General features: G+C 46.6%; 1 protein-coding gene across 1 annotated transcript in view; it reads right to left on the reverse strand.

Annotated features, from left to right (window-relative positions):
* LOC119386617 (transcription termination factor 2) overlaps window positions 1-26,481 on the reverse strand; it is a 91,338-nt gene that overhangs the window by 36,613 nt on the left and 28,244 nt on the right. The window contains exons 7-9 of the mRNA XM_037653902.2: window positions 22,878-23,053; window positions 19,096-19,160; window positions 11,617-11,699 (exon numbers count right to left, since the gene is read on the reverse strand). Coding sequence (XP_037509830.1) covers window positions 11,617-11,699; window positions 19,096-19,160; window positions 22,878-23,053 — 324 coding nt within the window. The remainder of the gene's footprint in view (window positions 1-11,616; window positions 11,700-19,095; window positions 19,161-22,877; window positions 23,054-26,481) is intronic.

Below are 26,481 nucleotides of genomic sequence, written 5' to 3' on the forward strand. Positions count from 1 at the left end.
AATTTGAGAGAAATGCGTGCCACTCATGGTTATGCTTCAGTAACAACAAAATTCTGTAAACAACATAACTTCTGCAAGTCCAATACCAAATTATGCTGTCAGCTTAGCAATGTGACAGTGCTGAGCGGTAATACAGTAGAACCTCGTTGATACGTTTCCGAAAAAAACGCGGAAAATAAACATATGATCTGGGAAAACGTGCGATCCGAATCCAGTAAAAATTGAGGCTGACAAGCCCATATTGAGGTGCATGGGCAAAAAACATTTATTTCTCAAAAAACATGGAGGGACTCTTCGATTTTCGAACACTTGGCATCTCGCTGGCAGCCAGAGGCCAGCCAGCTAGTTCCGGTCCTGACTGGAAATAACGTCGTGGTCACGTGTGTTGAAATCCCAAGACAACCCGAATATTGCAAAATCGAACTCTGGGACAAGCAGCCATAGGTCGGCAAACTCACTCATGAGTCGACTCACTCAGACTCACTCAGACTCATATCGAGACGTGAGTCTGAGTCTGAGTGAGTCCGGGTGAGTAAAGTTTTTGTGAGTCTGAGTCCGAGTGAGTTCGGTTGGGGAAAAGTTTGGTGAGTCTGAGTCCGAGTGAGTCCGGTTGAGGAAAATTTTGGCGAGTCTGAGTCCGAGTGAGCCCTAAGGGCAAAATATATTGCATGAGTGAGTCTGAGTGAGCTCTACATTTTTTGCCGACCTATGGTCCTATCTACTCAACTTTAGCATTACTATCAGCCCTATGTCAGCTCACGTTTATACTCCCGTATACTCCCGCATACTTCAATGCACTACCGTTCATACGTCAGCTCAATATTTATTGATCAGAGGTGTGAGTTGAGGAGAGAGAGGGGGAGGAGGTGCCTTGACCTCCCCCCGCAAACGTTTTCACGGGAAGTTACTGATAACAATATCTTGTGTGAGTCATGAGTTTCAATAAAAAGGTCCTTATTGAACTGCAAACTCAGATAACTCGTATTTGAAGGTACGAGATCAAAAGTTGCTAAGTAGCGCACCGATTATGCGAGATATTGGCGTTAAAGAGCATTGACATTATGGTAGAAAAAGGATAATTAAATGTTAACGAACTCATGAGTCGACTCACTCAGACTCAGATCGAGCCGTGAGTCTGAGTCTGAGTGAGTCCGGCTGAGTAATATATTGGTGAGTTTGAGTCCGAGTGAGTCCGGTTGAGAAAAAATTGTAGTGAGTTTGAGTCCGAGTGAGTCCGGATGAGGAAAAGTTTGGTGAGTCTGAGTACGAGTGAGCCCTGAGGGTAAGATATGTTTCGTGAGTGAGTCTGAGTGAGCTCCACATTTTTTGCCGACCTATGCAAGCAGCGTAAACGTATAGAAACGCTACCGCCATGTCAGCAGACGAAACTTTGCGCCGCATGAGCGTCGGTTCTTTCTGCATTGCTGCTTGGAAATATGAGGCTAGGTTTGCCGAAGAGCGGGAGTTATAATCTCGAGCATACGCATTTGGCATACGATCACGTACGTTCGCAAGATCACGCGCGACTCGCCCCATCCATGAAGAAAATTGCCACCCCGCTAAAGGCTTAACAAGCTCAACTCTGCGCAGTGCACGTAACAATCGCGGTACAACACGATTTGCGAAATCTCGCGAAAGTGATAAGCGCCCCGAAAGCGACAGCTGCTCGCGGCTATCGCATACTACGTCGCACACTCGCGCTGATCAGTTAGCGCGCTGTCTTAACTTGAGACATGCGCTGGTATGTTCGCCGCCACTCGTAATCACATCATCTCGCACGGCGGAACAGGCTTTAAAAGATAACGCCCTGCGTAATGGCAACCGAAGGTGAAGTCCCCAAGCGCCCTCATTGCGATCCGTCGAGTCCTCAAAAAGATGGCGGCGAGCGCGCATCCGTCTCGCCTGATCACCAGAAAACTCCCAGATATCTTCCAGAAAAAATTTTTTCTGGCAGCTTCTGACGACCCGCTGGTGGGCAGAATTGTCCAGCCAGAGAAAAACGAACGCGCCGCGTGATGGGCGGAGCGACCCGAAAACGAACGCACTCCGGGAGAAAAGTGTGGGGGAAATTGTCAGCCATATTCACTGGGCACAATGGCGGCGTTGCTGCGGTTACGTGTCGCGGCGTGCTGTGCAGCGGCGGCGATGCGGCGACGGCATGTGCGTTTCCGTAGGTCTTGTACCGAACCGTGGCGGACTGGACGAGCGACAGCCTCCATTCTTTGGGCCGTATTGTTAGTTCCCCCCTCCCCCGGCTGTTGTAGCCATGGGGTCTGAACAAAAGTGTGTGGAACGAGTGTGCATCTATGTACCGTGCTACGGATGAAGGATTTGCAATGCTCAGCAAAATCGTGCCACGTGCTACAGAAAAGACTTTTCTTTTTTTTTTAAGCCGTTTGAAGATTTTGACGGCCAGCGTTGCCGCCTGCCTTGGGGTCGGAGTGTGGTTGACAGAGAGCGGCGATCGAGCAATTCTGAGAATACAAGGAGGGGGCGATCAAGCAATTCGGAGAAGACACGGAGGGGACGATCGAGCAATTCGGAAGAGACGCGGAGGGGACAATTGAGCAAAGCAGAGAAAGCGCGGAGGGGGAAAAACACTGCGGGAATGCCGCCGTCGCCGTGTGGCGGCTGTCTGCCACTTCACGCTACACGAGAGGGACCTTTTTGCGTGCCTGAATGGGAGTTTCTGACTACAAAACGTATCATACGACCGCAGTTTTCCGCGGTGCTGAACGTTGCTGCCGAATAATCGTAATTTCCGGGAACGTATTAACCGGAGCGTATTGCACACAGCTGTATTGGGTTATTTTTAATTTTCGCGATCTCGAGGGTAGGAGCCGGGAAATCGTACTAAGCGGGAACGTATCAACGAGGTTCTACTGTATTGGCCTGAAATTCATGCCAGCAAGTCATTGGAGAGCTGTTGTTTAGAGTTGAGGAAGATTTATTCTACCAAAAATTATTTCCGACAGTCTGCCGCATGTATAGAGTGTGGAGGTGACCTTTTCAGCCAGTTTCCAGCAGCTTTGGTTTCGCTTGTATTGTTATATCAGACACAGGGCCGCATGCCGTGTCGGTAGTCGCTCCTATGGTGGCGGCGTCACACCCACATGGGTGCGCACCTGTGCCGCGAGAAACTATCTTGCAACCACGCCTGAATTTAGTGACAACGAGGTTTGAGTCCGCACATGACATCACCTCAGCTTCAAGCTCTGATGGCGACGATGTTTCGCGTCAGCCTTGGACATCCGCAGCCGTTCAGGGGTTGCTTTCGTTAACGGCCTCAAGAGTTCCCCTCTGCCACGCGTGCGTAGCTGCTGACCTTTGTGCACAATCTTAGAGCTACTCTCGTTACTTCCGAGGTTCACCTGTCCCTGAGGCGCGATGTTTTAGGACTGTGCGCGATTTCATTCTTTTTTTTTCAATACTATCTGCAAAATACAAATTAATATGCTTGGACGCATATTTTGGAACGCCGACCTATGCGGAGAGGGGTCGCTCATGGAAAGAGGGGTCGCCCATGGAACTGGTGCAGTTGATTGCCCATCTGATTTATATCACATCGTTGTTCACATCACGGGCATCCATCTATATTGGAACACCAGCAGGCTATTCCCGTAAAAAAACAAAAATTTTACGTCAAATGTGCACGAGTGCCCCTGCGTCTCACGAAAACCAGAAAATGCTTCACCGCATTGCACGAGCAATGAAGCAGTATCTCGGTTCAGATTTTTCTGTCTATATTAATGGAAACATTGTGTAGAACATTTATTATTTTTTACGCTGTTTCTGGGTCATTTATCTTCAAAATGTATATTCTGAATTTTCTTTGTTTTGTGCGTGTTTGCATATGTAGTGTTTTTTATTGCTCTGTTTATCAGCTGGCAACAAAAAGTTACGCACTTTCATTCCATAATATTTTTGTTGCTTTACAACTTATATTTTTTTGGAAAGACCACTTCTTTATGCTTAATTTGGTATCCTGCAATGCGTGCTGGAGTACTTTTCAAACTGGCAAAAGCTTTCTTCCTGAGACATATGAAAAATGACCATTTTCTTGCGGTAACGAAAGAGTTAAAAGCTTGTCACTTTCCAGAACAATGCGTAAACTTAGAGTTCAGTCTACATGCACGATATCTCTATTCCATGATGATGAAACTATTTATTTTCAGGAAAATAATGCCGATGAGTCAAACAGCAGTAATGTGTACTTGATGTGCACATGGGCACACACATGGAGTGCACACAGCTACAAGCAGTCAGAACAAATGCTTCTTCACTGCCTATGCGACTCACCCTCTCACATACTTTGCGCGGCAACTGCTGCCCCCACATGCTGCCGCCTTTCTATTGCTTTTTTTCTCGCCAATGCCTTTTGTTCCCTCACTCTAAGTTTCCTTCTCATCTGTCTCACCCTCAATGCATTCCTCTCCGTTGAGTAGCGCACTCGCCACTTTGCTTGCTTGCGAGATTTTCCAGCAGCTGCATTGTAACCAGTCTATCGTTTTGGGAAGCTGCACAATAAGCAGTATTGTGTATAGTACATGTACAAAGTCCTGAGGAAGAGTCACAAAAAACTAGAGCATAACTGGTCCTACACTACAAGCGGTTACGCCATAAGTCGTCTAAGCGTGCATAAAGCACAACACCACCAGCTGTTCCTCCATTCTGGTGGCAGACACAGGCAGGTGATACTTCTACAGTGCTGTGCCACACAAAGTTGTGGACCCAGCATTCACTTGCATTAAGTACTGACAGCCAGTACCTTCTTGTTGTACCAACTAATATCCCCTTCCTGCACAAATTATGACACACTATCTGTAAGTGTGTCAAACTTATACAACTTAATTCCAAGACACTTGATATCATGTTTCAAGAAAGAGAATATGTTGATGTGTGTATTTTTCAGTAATTAATATTAATTAGTGTGTAATTAAAGATATACTTATAGTGAAGTCATAATATAATACTACAGTAATGCCTCGCTAACTCGAACTCGCATATCTTGAAAAATCGGCTAAGTCGAAGTTTTCCGCGGTACCGAACAATTTCCCATAGGTGCAATGTATTTATTGCCCTTTATCTCGAAGTATTTCCGTGCCCACTTTCGGTTATCTCGAAATTTCGACTGAGAATGGAACCAAAACTTCGCCGCCGAACCATTTCACAAAATACTAGCGGCAAAATGTCATACGTTTCACAAGGTTCGCGCGAGGCTGCCGCATTTACGACGAAGTGGACACTATTCCCGAAAGTAAAGTCGGAACCTAGCGGCATACCAACTCTGTCGAGCAACCCTGTGTCACGTCATGTGACGCTATAGATGTGCACATAAGCAGGCCCTGCAAAATCGCTCGGGTCGTACACGTTTTGTTTACCGTCAGAGATGCGAATTTTCGGCATTTTATTTACGCAAGGCACGTCGCGCGGATTTTTTCGTCGGCCGTGCGATGTGGTGAGGATAACGCCACCAAAGCAAAGCAAGTCACTGATGCTGCAGAGAAACGTAGCCCTAATCAAAGAAACGGATTCGAGGCTCGAAGTTTCCGGACGTCAAAATGGCGCTGAATGTGTGGCATCGTGCGAGAGGAGCCCCTTCAGGTCACATCGACAGATAAGGCCGATTCTCTAGACTTAGCGGTGGGCTAAACTGATCTAGCCTGCAACATGGGCTGGTCTGACCATTTTCTTAAGCCAAACAACGTGGCGTCACGCACAGTGATCGCGGCAGCGTCGACGCAGCTACTCGAGGGGTGACGACATCCGCCGAAACAAGAAACATGCTTCGCTTGATGCGAAATAAATTTGAGTGCAGCGGCGCGGATGATCGGCACATGCGATGTGTTAAGCAACTCGAGAAAGCTTTGCTAGGTGCAAGTGTTACTGAGAGGCAGACCAGCCTTAGTCGGTCTCTCTGCACTAAATAAAAAGGCAGTGCCGAAAAACATAGCTGTAATAGTGCTTGTACAGTCGAACCCACTTATTACGATCCCACATATAACGATCTATCGGTTATAACGACCATATTTGGGTGCACTTACGATTTTCCTATGCTAACCATTGAAGCTGCGTCCAGATATAGCGAACATTTTTCAAAGCCTCCTACTTTTACAACGAACACTTCAGACACGGTCGCAGTAAAAATATGGCGCATACGAAGCGAAAAAAAGTTAAAACATGCCTTCTAAAGCGTGACAGGGGCGCGCGTTCGCGCGTGCCCCGCTCCAGTTTACTCGCGACCACGGACTCACGACTAAGATACCCAGATCGGCGAGCACCGCACGCAGATTTCGGACGCTGCGAGTGAGGTCGCTCACTTTCCAGGCGTTTCTTGAGTGGCATAATGGCAGTGAGGGAAAAAAATAGTAGGCAGCATGAAGAATTGCGGTCAGCTTTCGCGCGGTAACCTTCCTGACGCCGTTCTCTGCGGCTACGACCGTCTGCGATGAACCAAAAAATGCCTTTGAACAAGAACGCATAAATGCAAGAAGTGATAACCGCGATAACTTTCCATCGCGAAAAGGTTTACTGCGTCCCTAAACTCGTCGACGCCGCAATGTGCCGCGAAAAGTCGTCCGTGTTTTCGGTAACGGCAGAGACCGGTCGATCGGTGATTACGACTTCCGCGCGATTTCGGCGATGCCTTCGCGGATAAGCATCAGAAAAGAGCGAAGGCGAGGTGGCGGCCGTCGATGAACGTCCCATTATGCCTTATAGCCGACCACCTTATCACAGTCATCTGTAGATATCTGCTCGGCTGCGCGTGTGGCGTACGCCGTACACTGCGGATTGACAGCGGTACGAGCGCGCCATGTTTAGCCATGCTGCCGTTCGCCGCCGCCGCGTCGTGCGAGACCGCTTTAAAGTGCGCGTCGCTTTGTAGAAACGAAAGTAGCTCGCTGTTGTTGAGCGGCGCGGGCACCGAGAAACGTCGATGCACTGACTGACAGCGAGCGTATACTGCGTGTTTGACTAGGTGACAACTGAAGTGCGCCACGCATCGCCGTGCAGGGCCACGAGAGCATAGCGGAGACGTGGAGTGCGCGTTGCTTGCAAAATGCTTGTTTTCGCCGCGTTGAACGGAGAGGCTAGTTGCCGCACCCGTGCACGGTCCGGAGTGAAGCAAGCACGAAGAACGTACAAACGTGCGCATACGGCATACAGCAAGCGGCGCGGCAGTGACTCCGCGACCCGAGTAGGCGACGCACTGCACGCAACTAGCCAGGGATGATCGGCTCCACATCGCGGTACCGCACTTCGGTGAAACGGTGTCAGCTCATTGCAGAGGCGGTTAATTCACTCGTGAGCACGCAGCGGGTGTCGCTTCACGACGCGAAAAGGCTTAGCTTGTCACCGAAGGGGTTGTGAGTACTTTTATCAAAGTGCACAAAGAAAAAAAGACGGCTTGGCCGCTAAGCGCACGTTTTTAAGGGCGAGTCCATATACAACGAACTACTGATATAACGACCACTTTTCGAGACACTTTCGAGTTCGTTATAAACGGATTCGACTGTATATCATTATTTTTCTTCAAAAACTTTACAAAGAGCCAGTTTGGCACTCCTGTTAAGAAACTGGTCAGTAGGAATAACGTTTCTAGATAGAACTACAATTCTCAATGGAATTTGCCCAACTTTGCTTATCTCGAAAATCTGCTTATCTCGAAATTTTTTCTGGTTTTTACTACTTCGAGTTAACGAGGTATTACTGTAATTGTAGGGGTTTTATGTCCCATAACCAGTATAGGATTATGAAGGATGCTGTAGTGAAGTGCTCCGGAGATTTTTGACCATCCAATGTTCTTCAACATGCACGTCAATCTCGGCACACAAGCCTCTAGCTTTTCGCTTCCACAAAAATGCGGCCGCTGTGACAGGGATTTGATCCCGCAACCTACAGGTCGGCAGCCAAGCATCATGACCACTGGACCAATGTGGTGGGTTATTGTGAAGTCAGCCATATTCTACTCTTGAATGAAAATGATCAACTCTCAGGACTGAAATACATGCAGTGATGCTACCGAGGACTTCTGATTTGGAGCAATTTTTGGAGCAGCAAAATTTCCGTTTTGGAGCACTTTGGAGCAGCAAAAGTTTCATCTTGGAGCACTTTGGAGCAGATAATTTCGCATCTGGGAGCACTTTGGAGCAGCGAATTTTACATCCTGGAGTGCAATACAGAAGCATATTGCATTAAAGGGGTCATGAAGCACCCCTTGGGCTGATTGAAAAAACACATCCTGCGGAAAGCTGACACGGCTATGAACTGCTCTGCCAAATATTACAGTCGTGCGCGCCGCGTAATGGCCACAAGCGGAGCGCGAAGTTGCCGTTTCCCCAGGCACCCTCTTTTCAAACAGAGGCCGGTTCTCACTCTCGTCGGTGGGCGGGGCGTCTGTCCGCTGTACGTAGCAAGAGACATAGCATGCTTATTGGCCGATAGCCGACGTAAATCGAGAGCGGCGTTCGGATCAGATGCGCTTCTTGCCGCGGGGTGCCACCACTTGCCGGCGCCGCACTCCTCAGTACACGGTAGCCGCACTCGCGCAAGCGAATCACAGCGGGAGAGCGATCGCATTTCATGACGCGCGCTGGCGTAACTTCTTTCCCCCATGCCATCCCTCCCTGTCTAGCTTCCAGTGCGCTCGCCGGCACGAGAAAAGAGAGAAAGCGCTGGGAGCGTGCGCCAAACCCCCGTAACTCCGCTGATTCTTGACGGATTCGAGAAATTTTTGCGGCAATCGATTCGGGAGGCAGTACACTCCGATACTGAGGCCATTAGAGCATTACTTGGAAAAGTGGTTCATGACCCCTTTAACATTCAAGCACCTGAGTATTATTATGGGGCTCTTATGAAGGCTAGAAATATTTCGATTCATTGCAAATCTCATGGAAAAAATAATCTCAGGACCATAGGCGTGCGCACAGGGGGGGGGGGGGCAGGGGGGGCGCCCCCCCCAATCACCAAGAGGGGGGGGGGGCGCAAAATCTGCCCCGTACATTGACCGTTGCGATAGCAATTATATGGACACTCTCGGTAGATTTTTTCCGTCGCCGTTGCCGTAATTTTCCGTATAAAGTCCAAATTAATAACATCACTACGCACATTCTAACCGCGGGTAAAAGCTCGCGAGCGCTGGCGACGAACGCGGCTGAAGCGGAGATTAAACTAGCCGGCCGTCTGTCTCCGCCGCACTGACAGCGCATGAGATAACATCTTCCCGCGTGCGGGCCCACCGTCGATTGCTGATGAAACAGGGAGGAAACGCCCCGCCCGTCTTTTGTAAGGAGCATGAAGGGACGCCAGGGGAGCGGAAGGGGGGCGGGGGACCGCATCTTTCGAAGGGCGCAGTAGCTTGCGCGCGCGCTATCTCGAGGCATCAGGAGACGGCTCGTAAACTTGCTGTGCTCTCAACGCTTACTCCGCGTTTAGAGAACTCAGAGCAAGAAAACGCTTCGGTTCCTGGAAGGGCCATATTCCCTTAAAGCAGCGTTTTGTTGAGTTACGCGTGATCGGATCCAAAAGAGTTAGCTGCTAGTCTTACTTCGTTTCACAATACAATTTTTTGGTATCGCATTCATTGCTTCGCTCTTAAGCGAAACTGAGTTTTTTTAACCGTTAGCTATTGATCCCCGAAAGCGAGGGGCGGACGTGTAACATGGCGTAGCCGCTTTACTGTGGGCCGTCAGCGACGGGCCCGCTAATGACAGCTGCGCATTTGCGGCTGCTCCGACCAGGATATATGATTTTACTAATGAGATGACATTTTTAAAAAAGCAAGCAAAAAATTCGATTTGGAACCCTAGCGCGTGAGCTCGAAAGGGCAGGGCCTTTTAGGGGCTATTTACCGCAGAGTGATTACAAACTCAGACGTGCTGGCGGAAGGATATACGAAGAAGCTGTTCTGGATGAAGATTCATGGATAAAGTATATCTGAGAAAAAGTGTCAACGCGTTTCCACCGTTCGCGTGCTCTTCCATAAACGTGAAGCAAGGAAAATTCGATATTGTCCAATATACCTACTGCGAACGATCCCAGATTTCATTCAGCGATGTCCGGAAACAGAAGTGACACATTTTAGCGGCACTCATGTAGTTATTACTGAACATTGCTTTCCTTACGTGCCGTGCGACGCTTGAAACGAGCTATGCGCAGCGTTTCTGGCACAGACGACGTCCGTCGATGAATCGCCGCCACACTTCGCTACCGATAGGCCTAGAGACGTCACGAGCCTCTGCGGAGAGCGCGTTTTGCTGTCGAGCCGACTTGCAGAACGGAAGCTGCGTCGGCACCGTGCATGGCATCGTGGCTTACTCGGAACGCACGCGCGAGCGCTATTTATTCAGCGGAATAATTCTTGGTCCATGATTGCGACTTTATTGGCAGCCCCAAGATCGAGCTGCACATGTTCTGACGCACCGGCGGTGCGATTGCCGGTGATAGACGCCCCCAAACCCGAGGCTTTGGCGCAGTTTGGCGCAAATTTCGTCGATCTTATCAGGATGGCGCAGTAAATACAATTTGGCGCACTTTGGCGCAGTTGGCGCAGGAGTGGAATCACTGTACATGGGAAATTTGTTATGAGCTATATCCATTCCGAGCAAACAAAAATTATAATTTTCTTGTGGCTCTTGGAACGATGTTCAACGACTTGTTGAACATGTCAGTGCCTTTAGCAAAATCATCCTCTGCAGCAATACGCAGTGCAATGAAAAATGAGCAGCACTTGTCCACTGGGGAAGCGTGTAAAATGTGCATACTGCGTTTCAAGTCGGTTGAAGTAACATGCGGTGCATTACAAGCCCCTAAGGTTTATATGTACAATGCTACACACTGCCACTGAAGGGGATATACTGGACTTCAATCTCAATGCCTCTGTGAGACACTTCAAGCCCCTTTGCATGCTGCTCCTTCACACAAAGCCTAAGCACATCGTGTCTCTCGGTTTTTGGCTTGCAAAAGGCACGGCACTGTTTATTGCAGATAAAAAGTGCGTCCTGCTGCTTTCTCTGCCCTATAATCAGCTTTCCATTTACACCAAACTCCCACTAAGCAGCGCAGTTGTTGGAGTTCTTGGCAAAAGGTATCACATCACGCTTGGAAGCAGCAGTGTAGCTCTGTCAAGGAGACATTGTCAAGCAGTTGTGCAACAGCCAATGCAAATCACAAGTACGAACAGACATGTCACATCAATCAACAAAGAAAACAAGCAACTCTGCCAAATGTTACTGCCATGTGCTGTGGGAGAATGCCCACCATTACACTGATTAGGTGAACACCACTGGCACAGCAGGTGCAAGAGCTGCCTCTGAGCACTGTGCACGGTTGCAAGAGGCACTCATCAACGCAACAGAAGAACTTCGCTAGCTCAACTTCATTCATGAATATAGTTCAACAATCCTATGTTGCAAATACAATCGAGTGCACATACTGAGTAAGACCCCTGAAAAAAAAAAAAAAGGTGACCTATATTCAAATATGGCATTTTGATCCAGAAACACATCAGGAAAAGTTACTGGGCAAGAAAGCAGAAGAGGTGAGCAGTGTGCACAAGAAATAGAAAGAAGACGATGAAGCAAATGGTAAGAGGCGTGCGAAAGGTACCCAACTCACCAACGGCTTGCCGTCCTTGCCCATCTGTTCCTTGGTTCGGCGAAGCAGGACACATTTCATCACCATGGCGAGTGCCTCTGGTCCTGCAAGTCAAATGGGGGGAAGGGCATAATTCAGTCATAAATGGGATAGCCTGTTATAGTATTTACATTTTGAAACATGGCAAACAGCAAGGTGTTAAGAGTTCATAAAAAAAAACATAAGGGGGCACAAACCAGCACCACCAGTAGTGTAAGAGATAGGAGAGAGAGTAAATGGAAGATTTGAACCAACATGCAGAGCAGGTGTGCGTAAGTCTGCGACCTCCACAGACCAGGCAATGAAGGCCATTGGATAAAAGAACAAGAAGAGTTTATACAGAAGAGTTAGAAAAATTTATAGTGGTAACAAAGGTGGGGAACTGTTCCAACATAATACTTCTTTTCAATGTCCTGCATCACGCATAATGCAGGGGTGAAACAGCTGAAACTGAAGTGGGAGCAGTTTCTGGAGCAGCAAAATTTTGATTTTGGAGCAGAAGAACCTTGATTTGGAGCAGTTAACAGCATTTGATATGTTGTCCTAGGAGCTTGAAAAAACAAATTTGTAGGAACTTGGGGGGACAAGTACATAACCTTAATTGGCTTTGAATACACATAACACTGAAACAGCCTTTGGAGCAAGCTTTTTTAACAAATTATCACCAGGTATGAACTACACTATCTTTTTACATACCACACAACCTATCTAGCCCGTGTAGCAAACATATAATTGGAAAATGGTTCTGGAAACTAAGCTCACTCCAAAAATTTGGTTAAAAAAAACGAAAAATGCATCACACACAAAAAATTTTAAAAGCTGTGATTGCATACGAATTGTAGTTACCGTATATTGCCGATTATAAGTCGACCCCCCAACTTAGAACACCTTCTAGGGGAAAAAAAGTTGACTCCGAACACAGCCTCATGCTGCGGCCATAGCTCACCAATAAGTTTTTCAGAAGAGGGAGTGATGCAAAGAAACATTTATTTGCCCGTGAAACATTGCTTACGACTCGTCGTCGCTTGAGAGAAGGACGCAGTCACGGTCATTGCCATCGTGTGAGCCAATGCTGCTGCTCGCCGTCGGAATGGGTGCCGGTGGTACTGAGATGTCGCACGTGGAAAACACCGCGCAAACCATGTCGGTTGGCAGTCCATACCAGGCATCGTTGACCCATTTCTTGGATACTTTAAACTCTGTTTGCGGGATGCACATTTCCTTCGCGACAGTACGTGCTTTTGCTTTAATATCATCGTAGCAAACACTCAGGCTCGTGCTTCTCTGGTCATGAACCCAATCTCGAACTGCCTCCTCAACGGCATGGTATCGTCCAGACTTTGGTCTGCAAAAGCAACGGCGTATAGCAGCGCACGCGAAGATCTTGGGCCTTTGTTTTCTCCATTCCCTCACGCACTTTTCCGACACATCAAACCTGCGCCCTGCTTCAACGTTGCTTTCCGACTCTGCGTAGAGGATCGCTTGCCTCTTGAAAGCAGCGCTGTACTGTTGCTGGCGTAGCGGTGACATCTTGGCATCCGTTTGGCAGCGTCGCAAATTGCGCATACCACTGCTCGCAAGCGAAGCGTAATGCAGAAATGGTGAACAGGCGTGAGTGCAAAAAGACGCGAAGACGCTTGTGGGCGCATGTGACTGGTCATGTGGTTTAGTTCCCCGCGAAGTGTTGCCAGCCCACACGGATGCGGATGGTTTGTCAACAAATCATTTCTATTGTATGAAAACAAAACTGCAGGGCGCATCGCAAGGTAAATTCCTCTTTATTCAATAGAGCATCGTTCGCCCTCTATCAAAGGTTTGAAATGCTGCTTTCGAGGCTGTGTTTCCCAAGCAGTTCGCATTAATGCCACGTGGTGGTGATTTTTAAACGCGCTCCGTAGTTTCGCCTCGCGTGGTTTCGCTATAGTTTCACGATTGTCGTGGCAGATCGCAAAAACGCCTGGCTCCGGAAGCGGCGCGCGCGCGTTGGGAGATAGCTGTTGCCGCGATTCCGCTGCCTCTGCGGCTGATGTTATCGACGCGTCGAATAGCAGAAAATCCAAGGACGACGACCTTTCGTGGGACCCCACAGATAAGTCAACTTTACGATTCCGCGTATAGGTCGACTCCAATCATAGGTCGACCCCCGAACTTTGGAAGGTCATTTTATGAAAAGAAACGTCGACTTATAATCGGCAATAGACCTTATGCAAAATTGCTGCCATCTGTCGGAGGTTTCACAAAGTTACCGATTTGGCGCCATGTTGGAGGCTTGTGTCCGAATCGGATTGCTGTCGCTGCTATAACTTCTAGCTTGTATCTGCTTCGTTAGTGGGCAACCGGGGCATAAAAACGTCAGACGAGTGTGTAACGGCATGTACACGTTACCGGCAATTCCTAGTTATTACGTTGACAGTTATTACGTGTAAATAACTGTCTCACAACGAGAAGAAGGTACTAGTTTGTCACCGAGTCGCATGTAGGCCTGCTGTCATTGAGAATGAAGCTTTGCTCTGGCTTATAAATTTTGCGTCTGCTCTCAGTGTAACGAATAAAGCGTTGTTAGCTATCTGAATACCATGCGTGTAGTGTAGGATGGTTGGGAGGAGACTTTGGCGCGCGACACGGCTAGGCACAGTTATAACGGTAAGAAAATGCTGTTGGCCCATTTCAAAGCGGACATGTGCTGTAAATAACACGATACGCCAAGAATATTCGCGTTCACATCGTCACTTTCGAGGCCTACTGGCGCCTTAAATTTCAACCCGTTTCCGCAAGGCAGTTTTGCGTCGCCGACTGAACGCTTGCGAACCCACCTCAGCACATAACCAATGGTAATGCACCCACGATTGAGTGTAACACATTTGCCGGAAGAGCTTTTTTTTTTTTCAATTTCATACGAAAAGTGCCACACACAAGCATATGTTAACATTGCATAGCACACAGGGGTGGATACAGGATTTTTCCGAAGGGGGTCAGCTTCTGGGAGAGCCTGATATATATGCTCTTCTTGGGGTATGTATAAATTAAAAAAATAGTAAGGGAGGGCGGTCAGGCCATCCGGGCCGCCCCTCTGAATTTGTTGGTGATAGCACATGAAATGCTTGAAAAAAAAAAACGCATAGTGAAGCAATACGCACGCAAAGCATCCCACCAAATGTTACCTTGTAAAACTCCACAATCAAAAACAAACTACAAACAACACGCTCCAACACAATAGGTCCGTTCTCTGAGAATCAATGACGCACTCGACCGACCTGTCTAACATGTAATTATTATCGCAATTTAATAAACAAAGTAATAACAGCAGCGCAGGCATGCGCGAGTAGCCACGATGTAGCTTTGAAGCTTGTACACGAAGCCGCAGTTTGTCTGTGCCTGCAAGCGCACAGCGCGAAAACTGTCTGGTTCCGGCATGACACGAAAAAGTGTTCTCTGATGAGTGCCGATGCTGTCACATACTGCATCTATTAAGAACGGCGAACGTAAACACGGCGTTAGTCGTGAGCAGTGGCCGGAGCAACAGAACGATCTGCCGCTTCTCGTCGGCGGCGAGGAAATCTAATAACATGGAGGTTAGTTTCCTATGAACCTTTTTTCAGCACCCCAATTTCCTTAATCTGAGCAACACGACACACGAAAATATGTCGGCATTGCCGTTCCCATCAGCGACACGTCGATACGTACGCTCCGTGTCTGCACATGCAGAGCGCGCTCAGCCTTCAACATGGCGGAAATGTGCACGGCGACCGCTAGATGGCAGTAGATTTTGCATAAGGTCTATATACGGTAAATAGCAGTAGGCCTTTGCTTAAGATCAGTGATATGATTTAGCATATTACTGCTTTGGCTTTTTGTGCGCCTGCTTTGTCTGCTTATTAGCTTTTCAAGCTTCCCGAGAGCTTCCTGTAGGTCAGTGTTACTCTTTTTCTGGAGTACATCATAATAAGCGCCTTTAGCTATCTACTCGGCCGCACGGTTGGCATAGCATCAAGTGTACTGCACACTTTTAACAGACAACAAAAGCGCGCTGCACTGCCGTTTGCTGCCACCTCATGCAGAACCACCTTCAAGAGTGCGGCCGCGGGTGCCAAGAAACCTCACCGCACTGACTATCTCGTAGAATATGTGTGTATGGTACTGCAAGAGTAATGCCGTTGTAAGCGTGCTGTACACTTTTATTGGCAGACAACACAAACACACATCGCATCAATCTTCTGCTGCCTCCTTGTGCAAAACTGCTAGAGCAGGGGTTCTCAAACGTTCTGGCCTTGGGCAACCCCAACGGCTCTTTCAGAGTGCCGAAGAACCTAACTTGTTCTTGAGCATGAAGACAATCGAAAGCGGTGGGGGGGGGGGAGTGATATCGCCTCTCAACGCGCGCAGCCACAGTATTAACACTGCCTGTGGTGGCGTGTTCTTTTTTCTTTAATATCGAAGGCCATAGTTGTTGATGTAGAACTCCCAATAATACATAAAAGTGCCCCCCCCCTCTCCCGGGCTGCTCTGCAACTTGCGCAAAGCACCCGCCGACTGTACACTGCGTGCTTCAGGCACCGCGCAGTGTAAGCAATGTGTTCACGCAGACGAAGCGCTGGACATACTGAGGCCTGTTTTATTTTTTGCAAGACAAAAATAGGAGGCATGCCAGTTGCACAGCGAAACGCCCGTCGACCGATACACCAGTCGTAAAGCTAAGCCTAAACGCTCATGTAGCCCACAGCCGGCACGAAGCAACGCCTCTTACGCGTATCAAAGCGCTCGTTGCACGTTTTGATTGCAAAACCGAGCAGTGGCAAATCACTGGGTATGAAAACTGTGCCACCTGATCGCCGACGCGCCATGAGCCACGAATAAAGCACCAAGGTGCCCATTAATGTCGTTTGAAATGATTTGAACACTCACGAGCGTGAATTACCAGTGCTCTATGCGTTCTGTCGCCACAGGTCCACAAACCGTGCATGTTTCATGGCGCGCACTAGACAACGAGTCTTTAGTGCTGCTACCACGTGGGTCTCTCGCTACCCGCAGACACCGGATGTGTGGATGCGGCATGCGACGGCTTCGTTAAATGCAAAATGCAATGTAAGCTTGCTTGTCTAAATAAATAAGTTAGTTGCTAATGGGGGTAAAATGGGAGTGGGTTGCATTCATTCTGGCCACTCGTGGAACCCTAACATGTCCTTCACGGAACCACTGGGTTCCACGGAACCCAGTTTGAGAACCCATGTGCTAGAGCATTGCAGAGACGTATCGCATGCAGGAAGATTGTTGACACCGCGTTGACGCAACAAGGTACTCGCCCGCGGCAAACGCACGCATAGGTGACCACACACAGCAGCACTGACACGGAAACCGCAGCGGACGAAGGAACACGCTACGCACAACAAAGAACCTGAGACTGAACCCCACTACGCATGCCACTCGGTAGTTTTCGCTAAGTGACAGTAGCGGCAGAACAGACAGCCTAGCGAGTAGAAGCAGCACGCTCGGGGCATGGCAGCACATTTTTGTGGGGCCCCACTTCAAGGTTAAATTAACATATTAATATTACCCTCACATCGATTCATCATTTTTAAAGTTTCAAAGCTTGTTATACCAGCTTATATGCTCTAAGTAGAGTAAATATTAAAAAGTGACATATTTTACAGGTTATCACTTGCATTCTACCAAAAGTCAAATCCTGCTACTATTCAAAGTTGCTTCCACTTTCCTTTGAACTAGGGATGGGCGAATAGTAAATTTGAGGTTCGAAGCGAATCCGAAGCGAATAGTGATTTGGTCGAATAATTTCGAATCGAATAGTTTGAATAGTATTTACTGCATATTATTAAGAAAAATGAGCATTTTTGTCATGACCCTTGCACAATATTTTTAAGGATTGGAACTAGGTATGAGTGAATGTCATTTTTTTGGTTTGAAATGAAGCAGCCTTGAATAGTATCAAGATTTGAATAGCAGTAGGATTATAAGTGGTGCAATATATTACAATTTAAAAATTACTATACTTAGCGCATATAAGCCCATATAACACACTTTTATACTTAAAAAAATATGTACATTTAACCTTAAAGTGTGGCTTCGCGGCAGTGCAGATTTCCCCTGGATGGGTTGTTTCACGGAACAGCAACCAGAAGCTGCAGTGAAACCACCTTTACAGGGGGTTATGTGCGGTCAAATTTATACATATATTCGTTCATTTCGAATAATCTAAATTCGTATCGAAGCGAATTCGAATACTTTAATATTTGTTCGAATATTTGAAACGCCCGAATATTCGCCCATCTCTACTTTGAACAGAAAAGAACGACATCTGCACGTGCCTTGTTTCAATTTAAAAAACTATTGTGCAGGTTAGTTGGTTCATGACAATTTTTCTCATTTTTCTTTATATGTGATATATACTATTAGAATTCGATTCGAAATTATTCGACCAAATCACTATTCGCTTCGAACCTAAAATTTACTATTCACACAAGCCTAGTGAAATCAATTTAGTGCAAGCTGTGCATGCGACAAATGTAGCAAAAGCTGTCAAAGATGAAAGGCTGTTTCACTGTCCACATCGCATGCAAATGTGAAATGTGCCTTTACATCACGATGGATTCCCAGAAATCACAGTGACAAGAACGTACAGCAAACGACTGATTTTTTAGAATGCACAATTTTTTGGGCATGCCTGATGATTTGAATGCCTCGGCTGCACTGCCACATGTCCCATAGAGCCTGTTGCATAATAGTGCAGAACGGAGCAACTTCAGGCGTGCCAGACTCCACCGAAGAAGAGAAAACCGAGGGGGCATCGAGGGCGCGTGCACGTGGCCGGTGCGGCAGTTCGCCTTTAGTATTGCCATTAAACGGACGTCTCTCTTTCACATCTGGGGAACCAGTCATTTCGTAATAGAGCCAATGTATGAGGACATTTGAAAATTCAAAAGCTGAAACACTTTGCCACCTCGATATTTCTAACATAGCATCACTGTTTCAGCTATAAAATGACGTTAAGTGAAGCTACTACTGCCACGTTCCTTACATCGCTGCCTCGGACCAGCCTTTTTCGCACGCCGATCTACGGCCAGCCACAGCACTTTTTAATACTCAGCTTCACCGCAATTTAGTGGTGTTACATAGTAAAGCACACACAATGTATTCTGGTGAAGTATACCAAGACGAACAAAAAAATAAACACCACTATCACAGAATTTTATGCATTCCTTAAGTATACACGTGAACACCTGCTGTCTCCTGTTACTGTACAGGCATTCAGAGACCAAGTTTTAGACACCTACAAGACACCTGCAAGAGCAGTGCCTGCTTTCCGCATGTGTTTTTTCACCAAGCATGAGGGGTGGTTCAGGATCCCTTTAAGTGTCTTAACCCGAACAGCCAACACCGTATTATCTATAACAGTGACCAGCATCAACATCCTTATGAATCTAAAACCCTCTACCAACTGTTCCTCACCAGGATTCTCCTTTACCCACTGCTTCCAAAAGATGTCGTCATCAAATGGGTGGCACTGCAGGAACCTGCGCATACGTGGACACAGCATTACACTTTCACTGGACCGAAAAACTAGACACCGCCATTTATTTTACCACAGCACCAGGGTTGCCAATGGTGGCTGCTTTTCGCCAAATTGGCGAATTTGAGAGGCCCGTGGCGACCTAAAATTATGAATGGCGACATGGCGAGTTTTTGGCGATTTTCGGCTTAGGTCTCCACTGAGTTACGCATCCTAAGCTCAGTGTCTCCCCAACGAATGAGCGTCAACATTCTCTGTATTTTTCTTGATTTTAGACCCACGAGTAGAATGTGCACATTACGCGTCATTCGGTATGTCTGTCCTGTAACTCGTGTGTATCGCCTCAATTCATCTAGATGCAAGAGGTACTGGAACGTCCCCCAGCGACATTCTAGCAAAATGTAAGTCAGCGGACTGCCTTGCAAACCGCGAGGGGGCAGTGTTTGACTATAAGTTTATGGCTTTAGGTGCTTTAAGCTTCTCTAAAGTTTCGCTTCTGAAGGGGCTAGACAACGGGTTGGCTGCGTGTTCCGACCATTTGTTCCGCCAAAGCTCCAACTGTTCTGAATATCTTAGCGACTTATTCACTGTTTCAGTACCCCCGATTCAGCTAGTAAAGATTGTTTTGGAACAGCGAGGAGAGGCGGATACGCGACTATTAGTGCAATAAAAAAATATTTATTGAGGCATTTTACACTGTTCTCGGTGAGCGTATGCAATCAAAACAATTGCTATATGGCATTTTACATTGTCTACCTGATCATTAATAACGCATTGGATTGACGCGTGTAGATATAGGTGACTATAAGAAAGGGTCGGTTGCGTCCGGTATCATATTCGGTTTCTGTAAGAATTCTGTCGTATTACCTTCAATAAACCTTTTAATCCGTTTAATTCATATAAGGGTACATAAAGCTGTCTACTAACAACGCCTTCACGGTTTTCGCCCAAGGTTTACCACACTTTTACCTTTGAAACGAGCGGACAGGGATGGAAAGATATCATGAGCATTTCATTCATTCACCCTTGCGCCACCACGCACATCTTGCGGCTAGTCGGAGAAGCACCACCATGCACTCCCATGGTGAAGCGGACGATACGACTGGCATTGAGAAACGTCAATATAATTTCAGGGTCTTGGATGGTACTGTGTTCTACGGGGCTATACGTGAGTGGAAATTTTTATTACTAGCTATGCCGCACATATCTAGAATGGCGACTTTTTTGGTGAAATTTGTAAGAAAATGGCGACTTTTGGCGACTTTTGCTCGTCGTTTGGCGACATTTACTCGAAAGTCAGTGGCAACCCTGCACAGCACAACACTACAAAAGATCGCACCATTTCAGTGCGTAGCAAGCTACTTCTTGTGAACACCAAAGCATTGACAACTGTATTTGATACTATCTGTGTGCTATGCTAAGTTCTACCCATGACGAGCAGTGTAGTGCCACTTAAAGGGGTACTGACACAACAACTTTCAGTTGTCGTTTATTTTGCGTCAAATGAAAGGTCAAGCCCTCAAGAGCCTAGAAGAGGTAGTGCTAAGCGCAAGTGCACCCTGAAAAAGTAATTACAGTATGTTTTTAAAAACTAGTTTCGGTTCATACTGTATGCTGACATCACAACACGGTATGAATTTCTCGTCACGTGCTCGCACAATATATAATGACGTTTCCACGGCATTTCCGCACTGTGGCTCCGTTGGTGACGCACAAGCGGCCATTTTTGAATGTTTTGGTAATGCACAAGCGGCCATCTTGGAAGTTTTGGTACTTAACGTCATCACAACTGGCCAGACTGCTGCGTGAAGTCACCAGAATTGGTACGGTAGCCTGATGTGAAGCTAGTGTCGATGTCGGTAGGTGCGCCATGGAAAAATTGGCTTTAAAATCAAAATCAGCATTTGCTGAGCTTCACACTTGCTCACAGCTGTCTCTGTATACAGGAGATTTGTATGGCGGAGTAAACTCGGCTTCGAAAGAGGGCGTCAGTACCCCTTTAATAAAGCTTCATTAATATGCTTAAGCATTGCTATGATGACAAAACATCATTTACTTAAACATTTGAACATGTTACGTAAAGCAATGGATGGGGCCAGTTAGGACATGCTCATGACTGAATCGCAATGAGTTTTAACAGTGAAAGAGTAAAAGAACATGAGAAGGAAAGATGAAGAACAATATTGAAATCCTGTGAACTAAAACTATACAGGTCACTAAGTTTTAACTTTGATGTTCAGTGCTTAACCTCAACACCTTGCTCTTCCTTCTGATCGTCTTTCAGTTTTAAAAGTTGGCACAACTGAATCACAAACATGTGCCAACTGGCCCTGTTCAACATTTTAATTAACATCTTCAAGTAAATAATGTATTAATGCCATAGGCTATGAATACTTCAGTATACAGTTATGGTGCATAGTGTGACTTGGCCAGACTGAAAAGTATTCAGATGCAGATCGCCATTGTCCTTGCAATTTTAGCTATGTAAAAGATCGGTGGTTGGGAACGAGCCACGGAATACCTCAAGCCAGGAAAATGACTATGAGAAGCAGTCTGCGAAAAATGCGCACACATACTATATGTTCAATGCCACTTTGCACTGCTCGTCAGCATGATTCATCGATGTACAAATTCTACTGTAAGCACAATCCACAAATGCAGGCACAGTTCTTTCCAGTATGTCAAACGTATCATCATGCACCATTAAGCAAAAGTGAATGTGATTAATATGATGCGCAATTTGTTATAACAAATCTAAAAGAACAAAGAAGAATGTGAGGGGGTCAGCTAACAGAAAACACGTGTGAAAAAATATCCATTTAGCGCAGCAAAACTGCACTCAGACCACTGCACAGACACCGTCATGGATACAGCAATAAGTCCGGACAGTTGATAATTGCATTGGGTGATGTGCATCAGATAACAATGAATTGGCTTTGATTGGAAATAATGACTGGCAAAACCATAATTGTGCCGAAGGCACGTCACAAAACAACTAATACTGGCCAGCCGTTGCTAGCCTCCCCAGTGACAGTGGTTGTTCACTGATGCCAAAGACTTTAATAAAAGTCCATCATGACGTGTAGGCCCTGATATAAAAATTCCACTATTGCACTTTTACTTTACCTATTGATATTTTTCGGATATCAGAAAAAAAAAAACACAAGCCTTCAGGTGGACTCTGTGGGGGAATGGATAGGCACGGCAAAGCGACAAACAACGCACGATTTGGCTCTACGATTTGGCTCTACAGGATACGAATGGCAATGCATCGTTTTGTACATCGGGCATGTGTAGGACGTGGCATGGCCCACCCAAAACTTGACCTAGAATGACTTTTGCCGAATTTGACCAATAATAAGTAAAGTAGGGCTTGGGTAGGTTAGGTTAGGGTGTTCTGGACACTGCCTTGGCTTACCTCCACAATGGACTTGGCCCAACACCAATATTTGGGTAGTCCACCCCGAAAACTGACTTTTCCCAATTAGAAAACTGAGTTGACCCATGTTCAAAAGCGGCTTGGCCCATCCTCAAAACTTCGATGGCCGCTAAACAAGAGAAAAGCACCAGTTAATTTAAGCAATGGATTAGCATCGTCTAAGTGGCTCTCAAATATGCCTTTGTACAACACTATGTTGCTTGGCAGAATCTCTGAATTTTGCCAGGACACAGAAACGTTCAAGTCAAATGAGCATAGGCAGGAAGAGGTGGTCGTCCTCACTTGAGCAAGGAGCGCATGTCGTTGAGGTCGTTGTGCACGGGGGTCCCCGTGAGGGCCCAGCGTGACCATGCGAGCAGCGCGCAGGCGGCCTTGGCCCGCCGCGTGTGCAGGTTGCGGATGTTATGTGCCTCGTCCAGCACCAGGCGGCGCCACTTGACTGTAAACAGTGGGGACAGCTGCGTGGGCAGGAAAGAGAAACCAGCATGAGAAGAGATTCTTTTTTAACAGCGGAGTTGTTTAAGCTTTTTATTCTGCGTCCAGCGTTCGCAAAAACTCGGGGGGGGGGGGGGGGGGAGTATGCGCCACTGAAAGTGAGTATGTGCCAAGCGGCTCTTAGCATAGACATCAATGCCTAGTGATAGCCAATCAATGACCAATCATTAGCTAATCGATCATCGACCAACAGCCAATAAATTCTAGAAAATGCTTGGATGCGCACATCGTGGCCCAAATATATGGCCAAAGCCTAGTGATAGCCAATCAATAGGTAATCGATAATCAATCAATAACCATTAAAGCTTAGAAAATGCATGCATGACCTTAGCCTGAATCAAAATGCATGACCGATACCTTGTGATAGCCAATCAATAGCTAATCGATAATCGATCAATAACCAATACATCACGGAAAATGCTTCGATTAGCTTAGCCTGACCCAAAAATATCCATGACCGATGTGTTGTGATAACCAATCTATATCCAAAGAATAATTGATCAATAAGATATAAATTCTAAAATATGATTGCTCGTGCTTACCCTACGCATACATATGATGTGCCACAAAAGAAAGAGAAGAAAGAGAACAAAGATAGTGAAAGAAATAGACTTAGAGAGAAAGAGACACAAAAGAGAGCTGGAAAAAAGAGAGAGCATGCTTAGCCATGTATAACATAGTATAGCAAGGGGTGGGAAAGGTGAGTGAGGGTGTGCAATAGGGAAAGGAGGAGGGCACCGCTACCAGCTCTGCTGCCCCAATTTTTTTTCTCAGTTGAAACAAAAACAAATGGAGGAATTGTTGTCGGCATTTCCTGGCTACTGCGACTCCGTTCACTTGGTCTTTAGTACAGCACAAATAAAAATTAAGAGAGAAACATAAAAGTAACTCGGCTAAATGGGTTTAATGGTGTAAAAGTGACTTGGGCTATGCTGCATCAGCCATGGGGCAATAAAGGTTCACTAGAAATGCAGCATTTTAAATCTCATCTAAAGATCAGTCTAATTTAAAATGCAGATCGCGTCAGCCATAGGTGTACTAAATTGTGCTCATATAGGCACCAGTTTTGAAAATAGGCATTTATCGGCACTTATGGGCACTTATATGCATTTAGGCACAAATGCCAAAAAATAGGCATTTACAGGCACTGTAAAAACACTACGAAAGCCCTTCTTAACCTCTAATTCATGCTCACATATCAAAATGGGGCGATATGAGCGCAGGGAACAAAATAGGCATTTGCCTAAAATCTGGTCTCTAGTTATTGCATATACGCAAAAAAGTATTTAGATTGGCTGTGGGATACAAAGGGTCAACAATGGCTCCAGCGACACCCCCTGTTCGTGGTTATTGAGAGCCAGCGTCTTCTCCTGAACTTCTGCCCTGTTCGCTTAACCCACTATTACACATATGCAAGAGAGTGGATGGCGGCTGATGTCATGTCATGATTGATAATGTGGCTCATGTGTAAGGCGGAGGTAGTGGGTGTGGTCCCCACTGAGAGCAAGCCATTTTTTTTTGTCCGCATTTCTTTTTTCGATCTCCTAATTGCCACAGCTTAGTTAAAAACTACAAATATTGCCCCATATGGTTTCCACAAACCGCAGGTTTTCCCTACCTCCTCTCATACCGAGGAACTGCATCAAACTTACATCATGGGCCCCACTCCTCTCTTCATTCTCCTCCTATTAGAGGCAGTACAGTGCATTAGATGATGTGCGAAGGTCAAGTACTACGATTCGTGACGTTGCACAGCCTTACATTGCGGTGTTTGTGCGTGGGACCCTTAACTCTCTGGCTAAGAGGAAAGATGTATGCACTTCTGTTTGAAATCATAGCTCAGTGATGCTACTGAGGACTTCTGATTTGGAGCAATTTTCGGAGCAGCAGGATTTTGATTTTGGAGCACTTTGGTGGAGCGAAAATTTTCATATTGGAGCACTTTGGAGCAGGTAATTTTGCATCTGGGAGCACTCTGGAGCAGCTGATTTCACATCATGGAGTACTTTTTTTTAACCATCAGCTATTGACCCTGAAAAGCGAGGGGCGGATGTATGACATGGTGTAGCCGCTTCACAGTGGGCCTTCTGACACCAGGGCCGTCAGCGCCGGGCTCCCTACTGACAGCTGCGTATATTACAACCGAATTGCGGCTGCTCCGACCAGGAGGCATACCTTTATTAATGAGATGACATTTTTAAAAAAAGCAAGCAAAAAAATTTGAATTGGGACCCCAGCTCTCATGAGCTTAAAAGTGCAGGGCTTTTTAGGGGGTATTTATCACAAGAGCAATTACAAATCCAGATGTGCTGGTGGAATGAACTACAGTAGAACCCCGCTGATACGTTTTTGAAGGGACCGTAGGAAATAAACGTAAGAGACGGGAAACGTAAGAGCCGAAAAACAGGAAAAACGGCAAAATATTTAGTGGTACAGAATTTTATTTCAATTCTTACGAGCAGCACGAAAATTGGCGCGCTCAGCCGCGATCTAGTCGATGGATAGAAACGCGGAGCTTATACAGGACGGCCTCATCCACAGAAATGTAATCAACGTATGTGATTTTTTTTAACACCAACAGCTGTAGGCATGAAAGAACTAAGCACACGCAATCACGACCGGCGCAGCGAGTCCGACCGCGAACCGCACGCACGACCATGCGAGCTCCAACCAGCTCGAACTCCTCCCGCTCTCCGACAAATAACGATGATGATGAGTCTACGCCAACGCGATGGCAGAAGTGAATGCCAATCTCGAAGGCCTTGCTTTCGCAAGCAATTACGTCATACACGCCATGTTTGTGCGATACAAATCTCAAAGGCTATGCTTTTGTCAATAGTAAATGCCCATCTCGAAGGCCTTGCTTTCGCGAGCAGTTACGTCATAGACGCCATCTTTGCAATTTGAATCTCGAAGGCCATGCTTTTGTTTGCATCAATTGAAAGATTCTGTTGCTTGCGCCTCTCATGCGGCTAATATTACGGTCAAACAAGGCCAAACTGCGTGAAAATGCACCATGGCGGCTCACTTTGGTAGTCACTCGGTCGGCTCCGAGCGCACTTCGCGACGTATCATGCGGGAACGGTCCGACAGTTACGACGTAACAGCGGGGATCCCAATACATTGTATCCTATGGGAGCTATGCCGGGACCGGCGGAAAACGACGTAACAGCCGGGAAAACGCAGCAGTGAGGAACGTAACAGCGGGGTTCTACTGTACTAAAAAGTAGAGCTGTGCGAATATCAAAATTTTGGGTGCGAAGCAAATTCGAATATTGAAGTGTGGGTGCGAATCGAATCAAACATTTTTCGAATATTTCTCGAATATTTCTAGAATATTTTTCGAATACTTTGAAGCGAAATTGCGGGAAAAAAAGTTAAAGAGGATTCC

This window comes from Rhipicephalus sanguineus, chromosome 3 (assembly GCF_013339695.2).
Source record: "Rhipicephalus sanguineus isolate Rsan-2018 chromosome 3, BIME_Rsan_1.4, whole genome shotgun sequence".
NCBI classification, from domain to species: Eukaryota; Metazoa; Arthropoda; class Arachnida; order Ixodida; family Ixodidae; genus Rhipicephalus; species Rhipicephalus sanguineus.